The sequence below is a fragment of the Lemur catta genome, chromosome 18 (genome assembly GCF_020740605.2).
Source record: "Lemur catta isolate mLemCat1 chromosome 18, mLemCat1.pri, whole genome shotgun sequence".
Lineage (NCBI taxonomy): Eukaryota > Metazoa > Chordata > Mammalia > Primates > Lemuridae > Lemur > Lemur catta.
Window position 1 is genome coordinate 8,602,849 of NC_059145.1, and position 24,051 is coordinate 8,626,899.

The following is a 24,051-nucleotide window of genomic DNA, read 5'->3' on the forward strand; positions in this document are numbered from 1 at the left end:
GAGTATACGTGTATCTTCAGCTTGGCTAGTGTCTTAGTCCCCTAGGGCTGCCGCAACACATGACCACAGCCTGAGTGGCTTCAAACACACATGTATTCTCAGTTCTGGAGGCCAGAAGTTTAAAACCAAGGTGTTGACAGCACCACCTCGCCTGAAAAGCTTTCTAGATTCTCTGGTAGCTCCAGGTGTCTCTTGGCTTGTGGCTGCACCATTCCATTCTCTGCCTCCATGTTCACATGGCCTTCTCCTTGTGTCCGTGTTGTCTCTTCTGACTCTTAAAAGGACACTTGCCATTGGGTTTAGGGCCCACCCAGATAATCCAGGACGATCTCATCTCAAGATCTTAAATTTAATCACATCTGCAAAGACTTTTCCTAAATAAAGTCACATTTACAGGTTCCAGGTGGACAGGTTTTTTCAACCCACTACATTCAACCCACTACAACCAGGAAATACCATACTTTTTTTCCACATGGGTGTGGCTTGTTGGATATTTCATTTTTAGGTGACTGTGGCCCCTTGCTGAGGAAGGGACAGACCCACTCCCTCTGGAGAGGGGCTAGAGTTTAGGCAAGGTCAACCCTTTCCCCTCTCTCACGGCATAAACGTTCCTATGCACATTAGATGTCATTCTGCTGCCGGCCCCGCTCACCTTCTGGGGTTGGGGGGACTCCCAGTGGTGAGCACTTCTGGCAATATATCCTTGCCTTCTACTCACTGCTATATGGTCTTGGGGTCCTCTTTCACGTTTCCTCATCTGTAAAGCAAAGGCTTATCCTCCCCACTGCCACCGAAGGATCAGAGATGCTACAGGAGACCCTGAACAGGAAGCCCCTTGGCTGTCGCTAGGTAGGAACTGCTGATGGCCTCTCGCTCTTGCTGTCGACCTTGGGTAGAGGGCCTTGCCCCACTTCACCCTCCAATAGCAATGGGGCCAAGCCTAGAATACATCACTTGCTCCTGTTTATTTGGTGCTGGATCCAGGACAGGGGCAGTGGGGATCAAGGCAGGGGCTTCCCTAGCCACATATCTCCTGGAACCCCAGCTTCTGGAGGGTATCAACAAGGGCAAGGGGTTCTGGAGAGCTCAACTTCTTCATGGGGCATGCCTCAGCCTTGAGTTTGTCGCAGAGTCTGGCCTTGAACTTGCCTTTGGCCTTGACCTTCCTGTGGGTGCTAGGAAGAGTTCCAACTTCACAGGACACAGGAAACGAGGCACTTCCAGCATGGGAGCCTCGAAGGCACAGGGGAGCAACAGCCTCGGTGTGAAAGGAGGGGAGGAAAGAGATGATCAGGAATCTGTCTAAGAAGGGGGTTCCGAGGGCAACAAGCCCTTCCCTTGGGGCACCAGCCAGCCTGGGAGCTGCCCTCTGCCTGTGCCCTCCAGCCCGGACCCCAGTGCTCAGCACTGCCTGCCAGGGTGTGAGTCATAGTTGGAGGCCCACCTTTCTTTGCTTCGGGATGCTGGATGCCGGGTTGAGATCAAGGTTAGGTGGGAGGGAAATGAAAACTTTGGCCGTGGGTAGAGTCATCAAGACCTTGCCTGTGGTCGACAGGGCCTTAGAGCCCACCAGCTTGCTGTGCTGCAGTCTGAAGACCCGCCCCTGGGGTCGGAGCACTTGGGGAGAAGGCAGCCGGGCCTTGGCGTGGAGGCTGGGGAGGTGGTGAGGGGCTGTGGGAGTAAGGGAAGCTGTCAGGGCCTGGGGAGGCCCCAGGGATGACCAGCTGCCCAACAAGGTGTATGCAGAGGGTGGGCGGGGGAAGGGCAGGAGGAGGGCAGATGGAGCCCTCCCAGTTCTCCTCCAGAGGCAATGGGATAACACAGGGTTTGAAGTCCAACGGACCTGGTTCTGCATCCCAGTTCTGCCCCTTCTGAGCTGTGCAACCTCGGGCAACTTCCTGAAACTTCCTGATACCTCGGCCGGAAAATGGGGATAATAGCACCTACCTCGCTAGGTTGTTATGAGGACTAAAGGAGCTGAGTAGCACAATGTACACTGCTAAGTGCTGTACAGTTATCAGTTCCTTTCCCCAGAGGTGACGCTGCTTGGAGGCAAAGGCAGAATACCGCAGCAGGAAAAGCCTGGGCTCTGGAGCGAGATTAACCTGGGATCGAGTCTGGCATCTTGGAGATGAGTATAACTGCCTCACAGAGTGACTACTTGGAGAGATCAATACTCATTTGGCTTTGTATTTTAAAAGGATACTTTGTGAGCAGTGGCCTTTACTTGCTACTGGTAGCTCTTTGGTGGGGTGGCAAATCCCGGTGGCCAGGAGGGGCCTGGACAGCAGGCAGAAATTGCCTTGGGACGCTAGGGTGTTTGCAGGCAATGGTCTTACCCGGGGCCTGGGGGCCTGGGGGTTCTTCGGGCCCAGGGCCAATCTGTTCAAGGGGTGGGGCAGCCTGTCCCTACTAGCAAAGGTCATGGTGAAAATGCAGCCCATCCTGGTGCTGGGGGGGGGGTCCCACTTCCAGAGATTGGGGCGAACCAGGGCTGTGGCACTTTCCGCCTTGCCTTTCTTCCCCTTTCCGGGGACCGAGGTGATGGCAGTGGAGTCTGGCTTCTCATTGTGTCCCAGGTTCCTGGCCCCAGCAACTTCCCTAGAAGCTGACCTGTGGGTAGGGGTCCCTGAGTCCTTGCTTTCCCCAGAGCCTCGCTGGGTCAGCAGATGAGGGAGTGCTGGGCAGACCCCCGTCCGCCGATGACACATCGCCATGGGCTTCTTGATGGTGGAGCCCTCTACCAGGAGCCGCATGCCCACATACTGGGGCACCTCCACAGCAGGCTGTGGGCAAGAAGAGGAGACAAGGCCCACTCAGACAGTGGTGCCAGGATCCTTGGCCCAGCAGGACCCAAGACAGAGATGGATGGGATTAACTTCTGAGGCATCTTGTCATGAAATATTTCTGGGCTGAGAAACGGGAAGCCCACTTCTGTTCTCTACAGGATCTGGCCCTGGGGGCCTGAATCAGTACCCAGAGAGTCCCAGAGCCCCAGGGATTGGTAACCCAAGGGCGTAGGGGTTACCTATCCATGCCCCCACCATCGCCCTCGTACCCCACTGGCCTCCTAGCTACCCCAGCCCCTGTTAGAATGTGTGTGGTTCCACTTCACAGGCTACCGCTGGTGGACAGCTTCTAGAGCTCAGCTATGTTCTCTGCACAGAGAATTTGAGATATGACACCCAGACAGATAAGAGGCTTGGAGCCTGCCTAGAGCCTCATATGAAACCAAGGTATGAGGGAGCAGAAACTAGGAACCTTAAAGAAAGAACAGTCTGTGGAGAGAATGAAGTAGCAAATATGCAGAGGGAGGCAGAGACAAGGGTCCAGGAGAGGCACTCCCTTCCCATTTTCTATTCCCATTAAGCCACGCTGTACTTCTCGTAGCTGGGCTCCAGGAGAGCCCCCTGTGCCTTGCTAACAACCTGGAGCTAGCTTGAAGTGTCTTCTATGTCATTAAAGGATCCTGATTAGAATCTATCTAAACATCGGAATCACATGGAGCTTGTTAAAAATATAGCTGTCACTCAGGAGGCTGAGGTAGGAGGATCACTTGAGCCCTGGAGTTGGAGACTGCAATGAGCTATGATAGCTCATGCCTATAATCCTAGCACTCTGGGAGGCCAAAGTGGGAGGATCGCCTGAGCTCAGGAGTTTGACCCCAGCCTGAACAAGAACGAGACTCTCTCTACTAAAAACAGAAAAAATTAGCCGGGCATGGTGGCATGCACCTGTAGTCCCAGCTACTTGGGAGGCTGAGGCAGGAGGATCGCTTGAGCTAGGAGTTCGACACTAACCTGGGCAACATAGTGAAACTCCATATCTACAAAAAATTTAAAACTTAGCTGGGCATGGTGGCATGGGCCTGTAGTCCCAGCTATGTGGGAGGCTGAGGTGGGAGGATTAAGCCCAGGAGTTCGAGGATGCAGTGAGTTATGATGACACCACTGTGCTCTAGCCTGAGCAACAGAGTGAGACCCTGTCTCTAAAAATAATAATAATAATTGCCAACAGGAGTATATAACTTAAATGGACAGACCTGGTAGCCACCCACCTTAATGCATGGTCAAACTTAGCGTTACTAATCACAAGAAGCTCTGACAGTATGTGCCCTGTGATGCCACTTGAGGTACCTGGCATCACCTCTGAAGTGTTCTTGCCTAATGTATTTAACCTGAACCTCATCAAGCTGTTTGACCTAACTTCTAGTTTATGGGACATTCAGATAACAGAAGACCGAGTTAAATAACACCACAAGGAAACAATCAGATAAATTCAGAATGTGGGACAGTTCTACAAAACCGCCAGCCCTGGTCTCTTCAAAAGATCAAAACTATGGGGAAAAAAAGGCAGTGGGGCTGACCTAGATTAAAAGAGATGAAAGAGACAATAAAACCAATGCAAGGTGTGAGCCTTGATTCCATGCTGGCCTAAAAACAAAAACAAGAACAAATCAGCAATAAACGACATTTGGGGGATAAAAGGACATTTGAAAAATGCAGATACTGTAGTCCCCAAGTCAGACATTTTGGGCCAGTCTCTGGGGTGGGGCCCCCTGACATCTAGACCTTTAGAAGGCTCTCCAGGTGGGTCTGGCCTGTGAACCCGCATCGGGGAACCACTGCATTACGATGGTACCTTTTTTCCTTGGCTTTGTCATATTTTCCTGCCCTTGTATTTCCTCATTTGCATTTTTGAAACTAAAATGCCAGTGTGTTAATTTAATATATGATCAGTAATTGTAACAAAGACAAGGCCACTTAAGTCATGGCAATTAGTATCTTTTCTCCCTGTAGCCAAACCTTGAGAGAAACCGAATTCTAAGAGAAGGCACTTAATTAAACTGCCACAAGAAATTATTTCCAGAGCTCAGAACCCCTGGAGATTGGTTTTCTGACTGATTTTTAAAAATCCTGTTCTATTCTATAAGTAGACTTAAATCTCTTTTTGGAATAAGATGAGTAAAATAATGATAATAATAGTGACAGCAGCCATCACTAATTGCCTTTTACTGTAGGTTGAGGTACTTTTCAGGTGATGCCATTTAGCATAAAACTCCTAACAACCTTATTAGGTAATAACAACAATAGCTCAAACTTGTGTAGCCTTTACTATGTGTCAGGCACTATTCTAAAGTGCTCATATCATCAACTCATTTAATTCTCACAACCTTATGTCTTGCTCTGTTGCCCAGGCTAGAGTGCAGTGATGTCACAATAGCTCACAGCAACCTCAAACTCCTGGGCTCAAGCGATCTTCCTGCCTCAGCCTCCCGAGTAGCTGGGACTACAGGCATGCACGACCACGCCTGGCTGATTTTCCCATGTTTTTGTAGAGACGGGGTCTTGCTATGTTGCTCAGACTGGTCTCAAACCCCTGGCCTTAAGCAATTCTCCCCCACCTCACCCTCCCAGAGTGCTAGGATTACAGGTGTGAGCCACTGTGCCCAGCCTATTTTTATTCTTGGCTTACAAATGAGGAAACTGAGACTACCTAGAGGTTAGGAACTTGTCCAGAGTCATGCAGGTCATAGTTACTGAGCAGGGATTTGAACCCAAGGAGATTCAAGAGTCTGCATTGTTAACATTATGTTATATGCCTCTCTAGAAATATTATCCACACGTATTAACTCATCTCATTCTCCCAAACCCCATAAGAAAGATGGTATTATCTCCATTTTATAGATGAGGAAACTGAGGCTCAAGTGATGCAATCACCTTGGCAAGACCAGGGCTTGAACGCAGGTCTTGAGCTGGGACCGACTGCAGAGCGCTGTGCTCTACTATGGGAATGCCTGGAAGAGGGGGCAGACTCCCCGGGGTCCTGCCCAGGCCCAACCACCTCACCTGCTTATAGATGAGCTCGAAGGCTCCCGTGTCACAGTTGCGGTCCAGCCTCCGGTCAATGACCACTCGCAGGGTGTCAGCTTGCACGCCAGCACAGAGCCTGGTGGTGACAGCTGTGGAGGGTGCCATAGTGGGGCTAGCATTGATCTCAATCAGCCAGGGTCGGAAGTCCTCACCAAACACAAAGTCAGCACCGTAGAGCTCGAAGCTGGCCTTCCGACACTGCACAGTGTCCTGGGAGGTCTGCAGTGCGTGGATCACAGCAGCCTTCATGCCAGGCACAATGATGGTGGACCAGGCGTTTGGGGCCCCCATCTCCTGCAGGTGGACCTGGAACTTCTGGCTGGACCACACGTTGTCTGGGGGTAGCAGAGGATGCCGATGGCACGAGTTCTCCAGGTGCTTCTGGATGGAGTTGTTGCACAGGTGCACTGAGCTGGGACAGAAAGCAGGAAGCTGAGGTCCAGCCCCTGTGCCCCCCCACCCAAACTCAGGCAAGACAAGCAAACCCTGGACTGTTTAACGTGAGATGGGGCACTACTGGATGGGGGGACAAAAAAGACAAAGGCCTGGGCCTCACCACGTTCTTCTAGGGCCAGAACCAGTCTTATCTCTCAGGACTGCTCTGAGGGCACTAACTTCAGGGCCCACAGTATTAAGTGCTTTGTACATCATTAACCCTCCCAGTGCTTGGAAGATAAGAAGCTGTGTAAGAGTATGGCCCTCTAGTCACCAAGACATGTTTAAGTCCCATCTTCACCATCAACTAGTTGTGAGATCTTAGGCAAGTCATCAACCTGCGTGCTCCTCACATCTGTAAAATGCGGGTAATAACAGTACTCACTCATTTTTTTTTTTTTTTGAGACAGGGTCTTGGCTTTGTCACTGGGCTAGAGTACAGTGGTGTCATAGCTCAGTGCAGCCTCAAACTCTTGGGCTCACACAATCCTCCTGCCTCAGCCTCCCAAGTAAGTGGGACTACAGGTGTGCACCACCGTGCCTGGCTAATTTTTCTATTTTTTGTAGAAATGGGGTCTCGCTCTTGCTCAGGCTGGTCTCAAACTCCTGGTCTCAAGTGATCCTCCTGCCTTGGCCTCCCAAACTGCTAGGAGTATAGGCATGAGCCACCGTGCCTGGCCTTCATTATGTTTTATGAAGAACAAGTGAGATAATATACACAAAGGCTTAGCACCTATCACAGATGAAACACTCAATAATTAATAGCTATAATTATGAATTTCATACTATTACCTCCATTCTTTAGATGTGGAAAGTGAGGCTTAAACAGGTTTTCATCTGACCAAAGTCACACAACTTGGAAGGTGAAGAGATGGAATTTGAACCCAGGCTTCAACCAGGCTTCTTCTCACCATCCCTCACCACATCTTGCCTTTATCCTGTTGAATTTCTCCTGGTCTCCCTTCACCCTGCTCTACCATTGTCTTTCCTTTTTTTCCCCATAACATGAACTACCTTTTAACAATATTAGATAATTTTACTCATGTCCATTGCTTGTCTATTTCTCCCTGCTAGAATGTGAGCTCTTGAGAGCTGGGATCTTGTATTATTCACTGGTACATCCCAAGTGCCTAGAACAGTGAAGGGCACAGGTACACACTCTGTAAGCATGTGCTGGGTGGCGGGCTGGCTGGCGGGCTGAGGGCCTGCTTGCCTGCAGAGTCTGTGTGGAGCCCAGCATTGCTGCCTGAGTCCCCTGCACTGCCATTGCTTGCTAGCTCCCCAACCAGACTGGGAGATCAAGGGAAGTAAGGTGGGGCTCACTTGTCCAGGTTCTTCAGGGAGAAGGGCTGTGTGGAGAAGCGGATGTAGCTGTCTCGGTAGAACCACACGGTAAGTGGGTTCCAGTCAGTCACAAGGAACCACTGTCTCAGGTCAAACTTGGTGCCAAAGATGAGCAGGGGCCGCTCAATATACTTCTGTACCACCCACTTGCCATCCTTCATCATCATGGGGTTGCCATCCACCAGCTTCAGCATCTCCTCCAGGTGGTCCATGCACATGATGCCTAAGGAGGGAGAGGATGGTCTGGGATCAGACGGTCAGGCTTAGGCTGGGAGAAGGGCCAGGGGACCACAGGCAGCTCATCATAATCTCTCACCCCACAGAACTGACAGGGCCGAGCGGGTAAGGCTGCCTCCCTCAATCAGAACCCTGTTCCCTTTGGGAAAGCCAGGAATTTGCAAAGGATTTTAAATTTTTTCTAATTAACCAGTTTTGTTTGACTGAAAAGGAATATATGCATGGATAAAAGTTTAAATAGTATTGGGCTTTTTGAAAAGCATGTGCACATATTATTCTCCCACCAATAATTAACACTATAAAACAAAAACAAAAATTAGTACCAAAGAGTATACACAACAAAAAATATGTCTCTTCTAGAGGCAGCTAATTGCAGCTTCCAGGTGCTTATGGGTATCCTTCTGGGTTATGTGAGAGTGTATATCTATATGTGCCATGGTTTCATAGGATTGTATAAATTAAAGCATGTTAAGGATTTAGAATAGTTCTAGGCACATGGTGAGCATTCAGTAAATATTAACTCCTATCATTATTATTACTTGTAGAATAAATTTCTAGCCATATATTTGCTGGCTTCAAGGTTATGTGCATTTTTCATTGTATATTGCCAAAGATGTTCTACCAACTGGCAGTGCTGGCGAGAGTATGTCTTTGCCCACATCCTACTCAACACTGTTTTTTTATTTTTTTGCCTACTCCACCCCCTCAGCACTGTTGATTATTTATTTATTTTAGCCATTCTCCTAAGTAAAATATGGCATCTTATTTTAATTTTATCTGATTCTGAGGTTATCTTATGCTTATAAGGTATCATTTTAATGCCAGTAAATATCATAATCATCTTATAAATGAAACATACACACTCACAAATCAATCTCAATACTTCATTGTTTAAGTCCCAAAGCAGCCTGATCACCTGCCAATGGCACAGAAAAACTTGTGCCCGATTTCCAGACCAGATCCTTTCTCAAAATGGCCACATCAATCACCAGGATTCCCAAGAACACGACACCTTATATATCAAAAGATTAAGATTCATGCCCTTTGACCCAACAATTTCATTTCATTTTATCCTAAGGAAATAAATGGAAAAGGCCACAAAGATATTTGCACAGGATGTTCATCATGTTGCTTGTAATAGCAATCAATAAATGAACAAATAAATAGGAAGAAACTGGAGTCCATCTAAATATCCATCAGAAAAGGATTAGATAAATCCATGAAGGTACATCCAAACAAGATTAGACCATGCAGCTGTAAAATAGAATGAGGTAAGAGAGTACATCCTGTACTTTTATATAAAAGTGATTGATTGATTGACTATAGACAGTGCCTTGTTTTGGTGCTCGGGCTAGAGTACAATGCTGTCATCATAGCTCACTGCAACCTCAAACTCCTGGGCTCAAGTGATCCTCCTGTCTCAGGCTCCCAAAGTGCTAGGATTATAGACATGAACCACTTCTCCCAGCCTACAAAAAATTTAAAAACAGGCAATCTGTGGTATTATAAGTCAGGATAGGAGTTGCCATTGTGGGGAGGTAGAGATTGGGAGGAGGTATGAGAGGGGCACTCTGGGGTGCAGGTAATGTTTTATCTCTTGACAATGGGTGCTGTTTCCATGAGTGTTTTCACTTTATGACAATTCATTGAGCTGTATACCCAAGATGTATATCCTTTTCAATGAAGTATATCATATATATACTTCAATTAAGTTTCTAAAAAATAGAGATGAAATGTTAAAATTTGGTGCTGGGTAAACAGAGATTCATTGTATTGTTTTCTCTACTTTTGAGTATGTTTGAAAGTGCCCATAATAATAAGTTATAAACAGAAGAGAAAAAAAAAAGATTGGCCAGGCACAGTGGCCTCACGCCTGTAATTCTAGCACTCTGGGAGGCAGAGGTGGCAGGATTGCTTGAGCTCAGGAGTTCGAGACCAGCCTGAGCAAGAGTGAGACCCCATCTCCACTAAAAATAGAAAAATTAGCCAGGCATCACAGCATGCATCTGTAGTCCCAGCTACTTGGGAGGCTGAAGCAGGAGGATCTCTTGAGCCCGGGAGTTTGAGGTTGCTGTGAGCTACAGTGATGCCACTACCCTCTATCTACCCAGTGAAACAGAGCAAGACTCTGTCTCAAAAAAAAAAAAAAAATCTAGATATACTAAAATGGAATGATTTCCAATATCTATGTTAAAAAAAAAGAAAGACTCTGGGAGGCCGAGGCGGGAGGATCGCTCAAGGTCAGGAGTTCGAGATCAGCCTGAGCAAGAGCGAGACCCCGTCTCTACTAAAAAGTAGAAAGAAATTATCTGGACAGCTAAAAATATATAGAAAAAAATTAGCCGAGCATGGTGGCGCATGCCTGTAGTCCCAGCTACTCGGGAGGCTGAGGCAGGAGGATCGCTTGAGCCCAGGAGTTTGAGGTTGCTGTGAGCTAGGCTGACGCCACGGCACTCTAGCCAGGGCAACAGAGCGAGACTCTATCTCAAAAAAAAAAAAAAAACCTGAGTGCGGTGGCTCATGCCTGTAATCCTAGCACTCTGAGAGGCTGAGGCAGGCAGATCGTTTGAGCTCAGGAGTTCGAGACCAGCCTGAGCAAGAGTGAGACCCCGTCTCTACTAAAAATAGAAAGCAATTGACTGGACAACTAAAAATATATAGAAAAAATTAGCCAGGCGTGGTGGCGCATGCCTATAGTCCCAGCTACTCGGGAGGCTGCGGCAGGAGGATGGCTTAAGCCCAGGAGTTTGAGGTTGCTGTGAGCAAGGCTGATGCCACGGCACTCTAACCCAGACAGCAGACTGAGACTTTGTCTCAAAAAAAAAAATTAAAAAAAAGAAAAAAATAGAAAGGTACAGAACAGAAATGAGTTATAATAACTGATATGGAAAGATATAGTAAGTGAAAAAAGGAGACTATGTTTTTGTTTAAAATAAATTATACATAAACACACACACACACACACACACTCTCCAAATGCATAGAAGAAAGTATAGAAAAAAACACATCAAAAGGTTAACAATAATTATCTCAGTGAAATCAAGGGTGGCTATTGCTTGCTTTTTTTTAATAATAAATATTTTCATAATTGGAAAAAAACAAAAAAAACTATTTCTAAGGTAAAAAATGAAAAAAACCCAATGCTGGTTTTGACATGACATCCTCAAAGAGAAGGAGCGTCTCAGTCTCTGGAGCTGCAACAGCTTCACTTGGGCATAAATAAACTCATCTAAAAGCAGTATTTGGAGAGATCTGGCGCCATCTGTTTTCTGCATCTCAGGACACGACCCCAGCTTGCTGCCTCTATTTAAATTCCATTCATACTTGGCAAAGCAGCCAGAATAGGAGCTAAAGATAGCACCTATATAGCAGTTACTATGTAAAGGCACAGGATCTAAGTACTTAACATTTGTTATGCTCATTGAATCCTCTTGGGCAGGTGCTGGCCCCGTTCGGCTGACGATGAAGATGAGGCACGGAAGAGGTGAACTAACCTGCCCAAGGCCTTACAGATAGAAAGACACAGAGCTTAGGTTTGAACCCAGCATCCACGTCCTTAGCCACCATGCTGCACCCCACAAGGATGCACTGGTCAAATCTAAAAGCCCTTAGATGACAAGCATCTAACTTCACATGAGTGTCACTAATCCTACCTAAAACATTAATCCAAACTCTGAAGGCAGGAGAGGAGGGGCTAGAGCCATCATCACAGCAGCCCGCGTTTATGGGGTGATTACTCTGTGCCAGCACTGTGCCTTTAGATGCACCTCTTCTATTAATCCTCACCTCCCAGGAGGCATTATTGTCATTCCCATGTCACAGATGAGGGAACTGAGGTTCAGAGAGGTGATATATTAATAACTTGCTCAAAGTCACACAGAATATTAGTAGCAGAACTAGGATTCACAAACCCATGCAGTCTGGTTTCAATAGAGGCTGCACTATTAACCTCTCTGGCCCCAGTGGGGGAAACAGGTCATGGGGTGCTGGTGCAGGAAGCAGGGGCTGACCCCTACCTCGTCCGCGGGACTTGGCTCCTGGCTTCACAATCCAGACGTTGCGATCCCCTTCCATGTCGATCTGGGGTACCACGGCCTGCAGCTGCTGCAGAATGTCCTCACAGCGCTGGACCTGAGTGTCTAGATGCCTGAGTTCTGCCCCCTCACTGTATGGAGATGATGGGACTTAGGACGGCTGGGACTGGGGGCAGGTGGGTGGACAGGGCCAGGGGAGACACAGGCCCCCCAAGGCCATGGCCCAACCAGCCTTGGTTACACCCTCCCCCTACAGATCCAGATATGTTCCTCCCAAACCTCTGTCCCCATCCTCAAGCCATCTCCCAAATCCCAACCTGCCCAGACTACAGGAATGAGGCAAATTGAGAAAATTCCATTTACTACACACACCCCCAAACTCCAACACTCCACCTCTGCTACCTCCCTTCTGTTAAGCAGAATTCAATCATTCCGGCTCCTAATGATGCGGCACCACCGTGTGCCAGGCACTGGGCCAGGGCTTTCCATATAGTATCACTAATCCTCTCAAAGGCTTTGCCAGGGAGGTATTACTGGTCCCATTTTAGAGAAATGTAAACTGAACCCTGGAGAGTGAAGGGACTTAACCTAAGGCCACACAGTGTGTTGAGTGGCTCAGCCAGGATTCAGACTCTGTCCTGCCTGACTCCTGCACCCATGTGTTTCTTGGGGTTCATTCCCCTCCTAATCTGTGCCTAACGCTGGCTGACAGTTGGGTCCCTTCCTCTTCTAACTCCTTTCAGGCCCATCTGTATCACACCTCTCCTGGCTTTGTTCTCTCCTCATCATTTACCCCCGCCTGACACATACACGGTTTGCTTATTGTCTGTCTCCCCCACTAGAACGTAAGCTCCATAAGAGCAGAAACATTTTTTGTAGTTGTTATTTTCTGTTGTATTCCCATCCTCAAGCACTACACCTGGCATTTACCAGGTGTCCCTAAAACTTTGTTCAATGAATGAATGGTTGGCTAAGTAAATACTTTGGCAGGAGCTTGCCTTGGCAACTGGGCTGCACAGACGGGTTCATGGTTCATGGACAAAGAAGGACCTGTTCTCTACAAGGCAGAAAATGTCCTGAACTAACCCAAGTCACAAAACACTGCAGATGGCTGCCTTATCCAAGCTCTCCCATTTCTTTTCTTCTGACTGAATAGGAAAGAAGCCTCCACCAGATGCTAACCTCTCTTTAACATCTTAACCTCTTAAATGTCTCTGGCCACGGAGAGAGAACTTCTCTCTCTTTTAATGAGGAGGCAGCAGCCATTGGGGCAGTGCCAGGAACAGGGAGAGCCAGGTGGAGGGGACTTGGAAAGGTCTCCCACGAACATTCACACCTAAGTCCTGACAAACTTTTCAATGGTCCATGGAATCAAGTATCTGCTCAGTAAATCTGTGATGTGGCCCAGGAAAACGTCACATGCAGGAGCACATGTAATTTGAAAAAGTATGTTCAATCTGACAATATAATTTTATATTTAGCAAAAAGAAAAAAAAAACCAGTATTTTTGTGGAAAGTCAACCTTGATAAAAGTCTGGCTGGTGAGGCATGGATTTGTTCTTTAAACGCTGAGAAATATAGCAAGAAATATTGAATGAATGCATGCATGCTGGTTATCAGTAGTGAACCACTCAACACTGTCTGTCTGTTGTATGATGCAATATTTTATGTAATCCTGACATGGGAGACATTCCTGCAGCCTTCTAGAACTTGCCCCCCACTGGAAATGAAAAGGACTCATGTACTTCACACCTGATGTTCTAATGCAGCCTTGATAATTCTTAATCTAAGAAGGGTAACTTTATTTTTATTTATTTATTTATTTATTTTTGAGACAGAGTGTCACTTTGTTGCCCTGGCTAGAGTGAGTGCTGTGGCGTCAGCCTAGTTCACAGCAACCTCAAACTCCTGGGCGTAAGTGATCCTACTGCCTCAGCCTCCGAGTAGCTGGGACTACAGGCATGTGCCACCATGCCCAGCTAATTTTTTCTATATATATTTTAGTTGGCCAGATAATTTCTTTCTATTTTTAGTAGAGACGGGGTCTCACTCTTGCTCAGGCTGGTCTCGAACTCCTGACCTCAAGCAATCCACCCGCCTCAGCCTACCAGAGTGCTAGGATTATAGGCGTGAGCCACCGCACCCAGCCAGAAGGGTAACTTTAAATTTTCTCCTGCTAAGGGGAAAGTATAGGGTCACCTAGCTGTCATTTTCTGACATTTAGAAAAGATACAAATGAATTCTTTGCTAATGATGTGGGTTTGCAGCTTATGTCCTTCATTCAAAGTTCATTCATTAGTTCTTCAGCTTCCTGTATGGGGTAATTAAATTTGTCCATTCCTTTCTATTAACATCACCCCAGCCGAGACCCTTAGCACTCCCACCTGGCCTGTCGCAAGCCTCCTACCTTGAGCTGTGTCCCCCTTGACAGAAGGGACTGTGCTCCATTTCTGGAGCCTGGCAATGCTTGGCACGTAGGAGATGCTCAAGAAATGTTTGCTGAGTGCTCTCCTGCCTTCAGGGCCCTTCTCTCCCAAGTCCTTCCTATATGCTTCTGCTGAATGGAATCTCCCTAAAGTAGTACCAGTGTCATCTTGATCCTCCCTTCTCCTGCCCAAGAACCTTTCTCCAAAGTGTGTTCTGAAAACACTACCTCTCAGGATGCTGGGACTTGGAAGGAGGGCACTGAGCTCACCTGAGTCCAGGATATGCTTCACCCCTCAACCCCACTTTCTCCCTCCTCCTCTGACAGGTTTACACCACCAACAGGTTCTGAAAGGTCCTGCATCAGAAAGCCTGTTTAATTAACTTTGCTTAAGCTAATGTTTTCTAAATTTCATTGACCACAAAAGCCCTTTTTTCATAAAACCTACTTACTTCCCGTAGAATCAGCATCCTGTGCAACGCACTTTGGGCAATGATCTCCAGGAGAAAAGCTAAATGACTCGCATTCCTATTTTGCGAGTACACACTATGAGCCTGTGCTGAGCACACAACACAGATTATCCTGTCCAATCCCATCTTCGAGGCAGACATTATTTTTAAATCTATTGTGTGTTTGAGAAAAGTAAAGTTCAAAAAGATTAGTGATGTGCCCAAGGTTACAAAGCTTGGAAGTTGCAAAGCCAGAACTTGAACTAGGTGTACCTCACGGCACAGGCCATGAGGTTAGGGACTATGCTGTGCCAAGAACCAGGAAGAGAGGTTTGGGAGTCCATGAGGGTTCCTGAACAGAATAGCAGAGCGAACAAAAGAGGGAGGCTTGGGGAAGAGGTGGGGGTTGCGCTAGACCGAGAGGGTCTTTCCCTAAGCACCTGCCCATGGCCCACGGCCCTGGCTACAGAGGTACTCACTGGACCACTTGGTAGTAGCGCTGCAGGAAGAGGGACCAGCCCTCAGGGCTAAGGTACAGCGGGGCCTCCAGGTCTTTGTCAATGTCCATGTGAGCCAGGTTGCTAAGGTGCTCCTCGCATGCACACAGAGCTTCATCCACAAATTCTGGGGACACTGACACTAGCTTTTTTCCCTGTTTCGTGGGCTGCTTGTCTCCTGCAGAGATAGGGAGGGCCCTGTCACTATCCCACATCAAGGCAGGTCACCTGACACATGCCACAGCCCTCATTGTCCTGAGGCCTGCTACTTACCCTAAAGACACCTGAGGCCCAGCATGAACCTAGATAGATCCCCTACTGCCCTGGGATTTGTCACTTACCTGAGGCTTCGCTCTAAATACACCTATAACTCTAGCACTTGCCCTTGGCTCCCACTGTCCCAGGACCTGTCACTCACTTGAGGCTCCACCTTCAATGTCCCCAAGACCTCCCAGCACCTGCAGACCCAGCACACACTTGCAGCCTCTCTGCTCCTGGGACCTCTAACACACCTGAGGCCCTGCCTAAAATGCACCTAGGAGCCTCGGCCTAGATGAACCCAGTTATAGATGAATCCCCCTCCCCCAGATCTGACATGGCTTCTTAAGTCCACACATCAGAAATCCAGACCCCCTCTCAGAATCCTGACATATATCTACAATCCTTAGCCCACTGAGGCGCTAACCTACATGTGCAACACTACCACTGCAAGGCCCTGACACACACCTGAGAGTGATAAACCAGGAACTGACCCCTTGGAGGGCCTGATGCACAGCCATAGCCTTGACTCACCCCTGAACATCTGTAATGCTCTGAAAATCCTGATGTACAATGGACACCCTCACACCCCTGCAGCCTGACCTATACTACGGGAGCTTAAGCATGGGGTCTCTGGCCACACCCAAGGCCCCTGTGCCCCTGATCCTGGCACAAAACAGTCTTCCTTGTATGTGACACAACCAGGAGTCAGCAATGGGGAGGTCTGCCTCTGGAAGAGGCAGGGATTTTCCTCATCCTGTGGAGCTGCCCCTTCCCTGAATCCCTTCCTGATGGGTCCTTGGATTATAGGACTAGGGGCATGGAGGTAGGAGCTAAATCTAGAGAGAAAAAGGGCAAGCAATGGGTTGGGCTGCCAAGCAGTGATAGTGAGGGTCCCTTGGCATCCCCCTCCATTCCCAGCTGCTCCTTCAGGCACAAGGGTTCCTCAGGCCACGTGTAAACTGCCTGGTTTCACTGCTTCCCCCTCCTCAGAGACCTGATGGTCACAGGCAAAAATGGACATGTCTTCTTAGTCTGTCCTCTCTAGGGAGCTCGGCCACATGCCAGGCCCATGGGAGGGCTGAGTGAGGCAATGGAATGATTAACAAATGGATAGGAAGACAGGTGTGTAGGTGGTTGGGTCAGAAGAATGGATGAGTGGATGGACTGGAGGACAGATAAGTGGTAGATAGGAGGATGGAAAGGCAGGTGGACAGATGGGTAGATGGACCTGTGGAAGGATAGGTAGGAAGGTGGGGAGCTGATGTCAGGTAGATGAACAAGATCTCCCATTGGTGGATGGGTAGGTGGACGGGTGACTGAATGGATGAGTAGATGGATGGATGGAGAGATGGGTGGGTGGATGGATGGACAGGTTGGTGGCAGGGTGGTGGATAGGCAGATGGATGTGGATAATACATAGATGTGTGGATGAACAGGTGGGCGGGTAGATGAACAGGTGGTCGGGTAGATGTGTGGATGAACAGGTGGGCAGGTAGATGACTAGATGGGTGGAAGGGTGGATGGGTGGTAGGATAAATAGGTGGGGGAGTGGAGGTAACCATAGTACTTACCCAAGGCCTCTTTCTCTTCTGCCTGGATAGAGTACGACTTCCACTCAGACTTCACCACCAGCTTGAGAACGTTGCGGGCAGCTGTCAGCCAGAAGTCCTCTGCTCCCAGGGCAGGGGATACCCTGCTCAGCCCCTAGGCTCAAGGCCTGTTCTGGTTCCGGAACCTGATTATGACTTGCCCCATTTTGGATCCGGAACCTGACTTTACTTTTTCTGACTCTAGAACTGGGTTAGAACTTGCTCTTGTTTCAGTTGTAGAGCCAGACCCCAAATCTGACCTGACTTGGCTCATATTCTGCCTTTAGAATCTTGCCTGGACCTGTTACCTGATTTATTTCTTGTTCCCAATCCTTTTTTTTTTTTTTTCTGAGACAGAGTCTCACTCTGTTGCCCAGGCTAGAGTGAGTGCCGTGGTGTCAGCCTAGCTTACAGCAACCTCAAACTCCCAGGCTCAAGCGATCCTCCTGCCTCAGCCTCCCGAGTAGCTGGGACTACAGGCATGCGCCACCATGCCTAGCTAATTTTTTGTATATATATTTTTAGTTGTCCATATAATTGCTTTCTACTTTTAGTAGAGATGGGGTCTCGCTCTTGCTCAGGCTGGTCTCGAACCCCTGAGCTCAAACGATCCACCCGCCTCGGCCTCCCAGAGCCCAATCCATTTTTGATACTTATTCTAGCCTAAGAACCAGACCTTGGCCCAAATCCTATTGCAGATTTGTAATGCAATCTAAACCTAGCATTTAGTCTGCATCCAAATTATGAATTTAAAACATATTCTGAAGTTAGAGCTTATTCTGCCTGAGAAACCCAATGCTTACAGCCTTTTGTGGAACCCGATCCAACCAGTGGAACTTGACATAGGCCTGGAACCTATTCTGGATTCCAAACTCAACTAACTGACCAACGTTAGAACCTGCTCTAGAATATAAGCTAAGCTACCCAAGCTTTTCTGAATGTCAGGGTTAACCAAGCTAGGAGGCTCATTAAGGGAGGGCATATTAGGAAAGATAAGGATAGGGGAGAGAGAAGATGTGCTGGGGTAGAGGAGGGCGTGAGAAGAGACCAGTTGTTCTCTAGTATGAGCCAGTGCTTTGGCCCTGGTCCTTCAGCCTGAGGGGCCCAGGCATGGGGCTGGGGGTCTCCTTACCTATGAAGGCGTTTTTGTCATCCTCAGCCCCCAGGCGGTAGCAGCGTGGGAAGAAGGAGTCGGCATCCGCCTCATCAAACCATGGCAAATTCCGGAGGTTGAGACATAGGCCCACCTATGGAGTTAGCTGCTGAGGGGGCGGGGTGGGACTTGCCCAGAGAGCTTCAAGGGACTGCCCCACACTCAGCACACCTCCAGACAGCTCGGGAAGACCTTGTCTCTGCCCCACTTGCTAGGCCTGACTTGCTCCCATCTATCTCCATGTTTTTGCCTAGGAAGACCACTCTGCGGAGAATGCCCCACATCCCTCCTGTCCACCCTTTCACATTCTTAAAAAGCTGCCTCCTCCAGGAAGCCTTCCTGGCCTGCACCAATAATTTAATGGCAGGTCACAATTATATAGCCTTTCATCCTTGCCACAAACCCAGAAGATAGGCCTTAACTGGTATTCTCACGTTTAAATGAGGAATGAGATTCAGAGAAGTGAAGTCACTTGCTAAGAAACCCAGGTAAGACAGAATGGATCCATCAGGCAAATATCCTCTGCTTAGGAGCTAAGGGCCCTCTTGCTTACTGTCATTGGATTTGGTGTTTGTTCCAGCTCCAGATCCCATTTGAATCCTGGGGCCTGTTTCAGTCATTGTCTACATGTGCCAGATACCGTGCAGGGGCTGGATTTGAACCCAGGCGTGTCAGACTCCAAGTCTCACCGAATTGTATACCTCCCTCTCTCCTGAGAATTCCCTCTGCCTGACAAGGATGTCAGGGAGTAGGGTTGCCAGCCAGAGGGCTAGGGGGATGGAAGCTTCCCTGCCCACCCCTCTGGGGAGCCCACCTTTGTGGTAAAGGAGCCAGCTCGGGCATAGTGGTTTATCATCTGGTCCTTGGAGAGGAAGCGACAGTCCAGCATGTCCCGCCGAGTGGTCCAAATGAAGTAGGGGGTCTCATTCCGAACCATGCGGGACTGGGGAGGGAGGAGGAGACAGAGACAGAGAGGCCAGTGTGGGCAGCATGGCCTGAGGCTGCTTCTCCCCACCCTGCCGAGCAAGGTAGGTGAACAGGAAGGAGAGGATGCTTCCAAGGTGCCTCTGGCCCACATGCCATCTTTGTGTACAGCAAGAAAAGACATCTCTTGCTCCAGGGCACATGCTTGGTGAGCAGAGAACAGACCAGCCTTTCAGTATCCCTTTGGCTGGGTGTCCCTAAGCAGTGATGAAGCTGCACAACTAAATACCACATGTTGTTCTGGCTCAAGGCCATCAGTGACTTGCCCAGTGGCAGGACAGGACTCCAAGTTGATGGACACACAGCATGTGACAAATGCTCTCTCATGGACCCCACCTCTCTCTATCCTTCCTACAACTCTGGTGGTAGGATTATTAATAACCAACATTACCACATGCTGGGCCCTGTTCTAAGGGCTTTTCATGTCCACTCATTTAATTCTCACCACAACTCCATGAAGTAGGAGCCACTGTTGGCTCCACTTCATAGTCCAGGGAACTGAGGCACAGGGAGGCTAAGTGACTTGCCCAAGGGTTCACAAGGTTGAGCCATATGACACTGCCAGTATTCAACCTTTCCTGACATACCGAAATGGCAATTTCATATAGTTCAACTTAGTAAGTGGTGGTGCCAAGGTTCGAACCTGTGTCCTCACTTCAGCATGCATGTACTCCACGCCACCATACCAGCTCCCTTCAGAGCTGTTTAAGCCCTTCCTACCATCCTTCACTTGCCACGGGCAGAAGAAGGAGATGAATTATGGGGCTATTTGGAAAGGGGAATTGCCATGCATGGAGGCTGTGCCAGCTTCCAATGCAACCGAGCAGAGTTCTGTGGGCCTAGCCAGCATTTAGAGGAGCAATCAGTTTTTACTATAGATAGGGAAACTGAGGCCAAGAGGAGGAAGGACTTGTCTGAGGTCACCCAGCTGGATGGACACCAGTGCCCTCTTCTGACTAGGCAGCCCCTGCCAGCCCCCTGGGCTCTCACCATTAGAGCATGTGTCCCATCTAGGTCATCAAATTCCAGTAAGTCATCGAAGTTGAACGGCTGTGGTGGCCGGAACTCCTCTTCATCCTCTGTGGTTGCAGAGCCCAGGCCTGATGAGGCCCCGTCCCTGCCCCATAGGTCCCTCAACCCTAGGACAGTGTGAACTAAAGGAAAGGGACTCAGGAGGGCAGCTTGTCGCCAGGGAGGGAACTGCTCACCATCCTCAGTGGTGTCACTATCATCCATCACTGAGCTATCCAGATCCTTCTGGGGTGGCAGCACAGTGGTGCCTGAGTGATGGACCATCTTCTTCTCCACCCAGCCCCTCCGGCGCAAGAGGCACCGGATCACTGGGTAACGGCCTTGGATCGTAAAGATCTTCTTCTGCTGTAAGGTGAGAAATGGATACTTGTTCAACAAGTATTGCCTAAGTGACAGACATAGGGGGTATAAGGGTGAATCAGACAGCTATGGTCTCTGCTGTCAGGAAAGTTTAATATACCAGTAAGAGAAACAGATTATAAACAAGTAGAGAAATAAATATGCATAGTAATAATGATAGTGCTAATAGCTAATATTTATTGAGGACCTATTATGTGCTAAGCACTTACATGCATTACTAATAACAATATGTAGTTTTATTAGATACTGTTACTCCTGTTTTACTGGTTATGAAACAGAGGCATAGGGAGGTTGAGTAGCTTGCCAAGGCCACACAGACGTTAAGTTAAAAGAGCACAGATTTCAATCCAGGCAGGTCACCTCCAGAAACTGCACACTTAATGGGGACCCAGACAAACTACTTAGAAATACATGGTCAGGGAAGGTTGAAAAGGAGCCATGCACCCACAGAGCTGGGCCAATGGCAGTTCAGGCAGAGGGAAAGCATATGCAAAGGCCTCGAGGCCTTCAGGATGAGAGACTTGGGCAGGAAAATCAGACCATGGTTTGAGACATAAATTTGAAAGGCTTGTAAGTTCTGTGGGTGGAGATGCCAAGTAGGAGGCCAGAGGTACAGGGTGTGCAGTTAGAGGCTGGGCCATAAAGGTCTATGGGGTGCAGCACACTGACTGGACTCAGAGCCAAGGAGACAGGGGTAAGGAGGGATCCAGGGACTCACTAATGTCCTAGGAACCTTCAAAGGCAACTGAAAAGCAGCAGCCAGGAAGGGAGAAAGGAAAAGTAGGCATGTACAGTCAGCCAGCCAAGGGGAGGGTGTGCGGGGCAGCAGTGTAGAATGACACAGGGTGCCCAACCAAGAAGGGGACAGGAAAGGACTTGGCTCCCCGGGGGTCACCAGAGATCTTGGCTAGAGTGGTTTCCTGTGGAAGTGGGGAAGGGCAGGGAACCAGAACGGAGGGAATGGGGCAGCGAATCCAGGTAAAGAAGTAGAATAGTGAGTAGACAATTCTGCCAAGAAGTTTGGCCTTGAAGGGGAGTGAAAAATGGGGAGGTAGTTGAAGATGGGCATGGGGGTCAAGTTTTTTGTTTTTTAAGGATGTGACAAAACAGTCGGGGGTGGGGGCAAGCCCAGCCACCCACAGGACCCTTTCTAAGCACCCCCTCCTCCCGCTCCGACCTTGACAGCTCTCTCCACGTGGATTTTGGCGTTTCTGAGCCGGCCCATGTGGTGAGACACCTTGGAGAATCCTCGCCAGAAGACAAGGGAACCTGCAGAAAGACGTGGAGGAGGGGCGGGGTAGGCTGGGGCTTTAGCCTGGGGGTCTCAGCCTAGGATCTTTTCTGGCCCTGATACCCTCGCCTCTTCCTCCACCCATCATCCGGATGCCCACCCTCTGCCGCTCTTCTCCCAACCCCCATTCCCTCCATCTCAATCTTCTTGTCCTCGTAGCCGCCACAGGCCAGGGCAGGCGGGCCGCTCTGGGCCTCACCGTCCTGAGGGGCGGGATCCTCCAGGGCCGGGCTGTGAGAGGAGACGAGAGGGTGGGGATCTGCAGCGCCCGGGACGTGGGTGCCGGGGGCGAGCGTATCGGAGGCGCCGCCTAGCCGGCGCGCAGAGGCGGGGCTGCCGGCCGGGCTGTTGTTGCCGGCCGGGCTGTTGCAGCCTGCGCGGTCCTCCTCGGGCCGGGCGGAGGCGGGCTCGGGCCATGGCAGCCTCCCGGCAGGCAGGTAGTCGGGGCGGCGCGTCCAGGGCCACGGGGCGGCGGAACTGGTGCATGGCTCCGGCGGCTGCGGCTTCCGCGGCCAGCTGCACTCCGGGCGGTCCTCCGGACGGTACCAGGCGGCTGAGCCCAGGCGCGCAGGACCCAGTTCCCCCGTGCCCAGGAGCAGCGCCACGCCAGGGCCCTGCATGCGCCCCTTGCCGCGCGCCCTCCCAAGGCCCCAGAGCCCGCCTCCCCTCCGGGGAGGGCCCTCCCGAAGCTCCAGCGGGGCCCTCCGTTCCGAGGCCCCGCCCTCTGTTTGCTGTTACCTTGGAAACCATTCCCTGGGCAAAATCAGACAGCTAGTGGCGGGTTCGGAAACTGCCGTGGGCCTCAGAGCATTGGAGCGAGGGCTTTCTCGGGACTCGGGGCCTCACCTGTACCAGACCCTTTATGAGCGGGACACTAAAGGTGGAAGCGAACACTGGGCCACGTTATTACTAATGTGGTTCTTTATCCAGCATTTCCTGTGCCAACCGCCCTAGGGCTTGAGTCATTCCACAGTATTTATAGGCACTGATGAGTGGTCCCTGACCTCATGGAGCTTACAGCTTAGTGTGGGGAAATAAAAAACAAGTAACAAAGGAATAAAATAGCTACAGGTATAAATAAGGGCAGCGAATGAGCAATGAGCTGAAACCAGAAAAGGGGCACACTTTTTTTTTTTGGGAAGAGACAGTGTCTTGCTTTATTGCCAAAGCTGGAGTGCAGGGGCATGCTCACTGCAGCCTCAAACTCCTAGGCTCAAGCGATCCTCCTGCCTCAGCCTCCCAAGTAGTTGGGACTACAGGCATAGTGCACCATCATGCCTGGCTAATTTTTTAATTTTTTGTAGAGACAGAGTCTTGCTATGTTGCCCAAGCTGGTCTCAAACTCCTGGGCCCAGGTGATCCTCCTGCCTCAGCCTCCCAAAGTGCTAGGATTATAGGTGAAAGCCATCATACCCAGCCATGGGGATACACTTTAGATAAGGTGGTAGTCAAGGACATCCTCCCTGAAGAGGTGACATTTAGGCTGAAGGTGTAAATGCAAGAGTCGGGAGTCTCCAGGGGAAGAGGGGAGGGTATGATATTCCAGGCAGAAGGAAATGGTCTCAGCAACAGCCCTGAGGAGGTTAAGAACCTTTCCAGGGAGCTAAACGGCAGTCAGTGTCGCTGGAGGCAGGTGAGGCCAGATGAGCTCTGCAGAGTCCGGCAGATGGGCCTAGGGAAGGGTCCTTAGGGGTAGACATGAAAGCTGGGGAAGTATACGGGGGCAATGATACGGTGCAGAGCACATGCACATCCCCATCAATAACTTGGAAATAGAGAAATAGATCATTTGAGTCAACGGAGGAAGAAATAAAATAGAACATTTATGCTCAGCCCCCAGGCCAAGATGTAAGTAACCTTTCTGGAGGCAGTGGCAAAGTATTATCCTCAAAGTCACAAGGAAGATACAAATAAGGCTCCAAGATGTTTGATCATTTGCCTCAAAGCACACAATAGATGCTGCCCCAGAACCCAGGTCTGACTCCAGAGCCTCACTCTCAAACCCCACGTTATCACTCTGAAGGGTTGCCTTTCGGTCATGGAAGTACCAAACAGTGGCACTTTGAGAGGCAAACTCTAGCAGTGCC

The 24,051-nt window shown here is 49.5% G+C and overlaps 1 protein-coding gene across 1 annotated transcript; it reads right to left on the minus strand.

Annotated features, from left to right (window-relative positions):
* Nucleotides 1-74: 74 nt before the first annotated feature.
* On the minus strand, nucleotides 75-22,664 carry TTLL3 (tubulin tyrosine ligase like 3). The gene is given in 19 exon segments (XM_045529764.1): nucleotides 75-1,007; nucleotides 1,010-1,045; nucleotides 1,048-1,129; nucleotides 1,132-1,230; nucleotides 1,232-1,258; nucleotides 1,445-1,671; nucleotides 1,844-1,908; nucleotides 2,614-2,786; nucleotides 5,850-6,285; nucleotides 7,632-7,875; nucleotides 11,906-12,054; nucleotides 15,277-15,472; nucleotides 17,127-17,225; nucleotides 18,277-18,391; nucleotides 19,112-19,240; nucleotides 20,272-20,360; nucleotides 20,490-20,658; nucleotides 21,851-21,942; nucleotides 22,164-22,664. Coding segments are annotated over 19 exon segments (2,943 nt in total). The 5' UTR covers nucleotides 22,585-22,664; the 3' UTR covers nucleotides 75-912.
* Nucleotides 22,665-24,051: the final 1,387 nt, after the last annotated feature.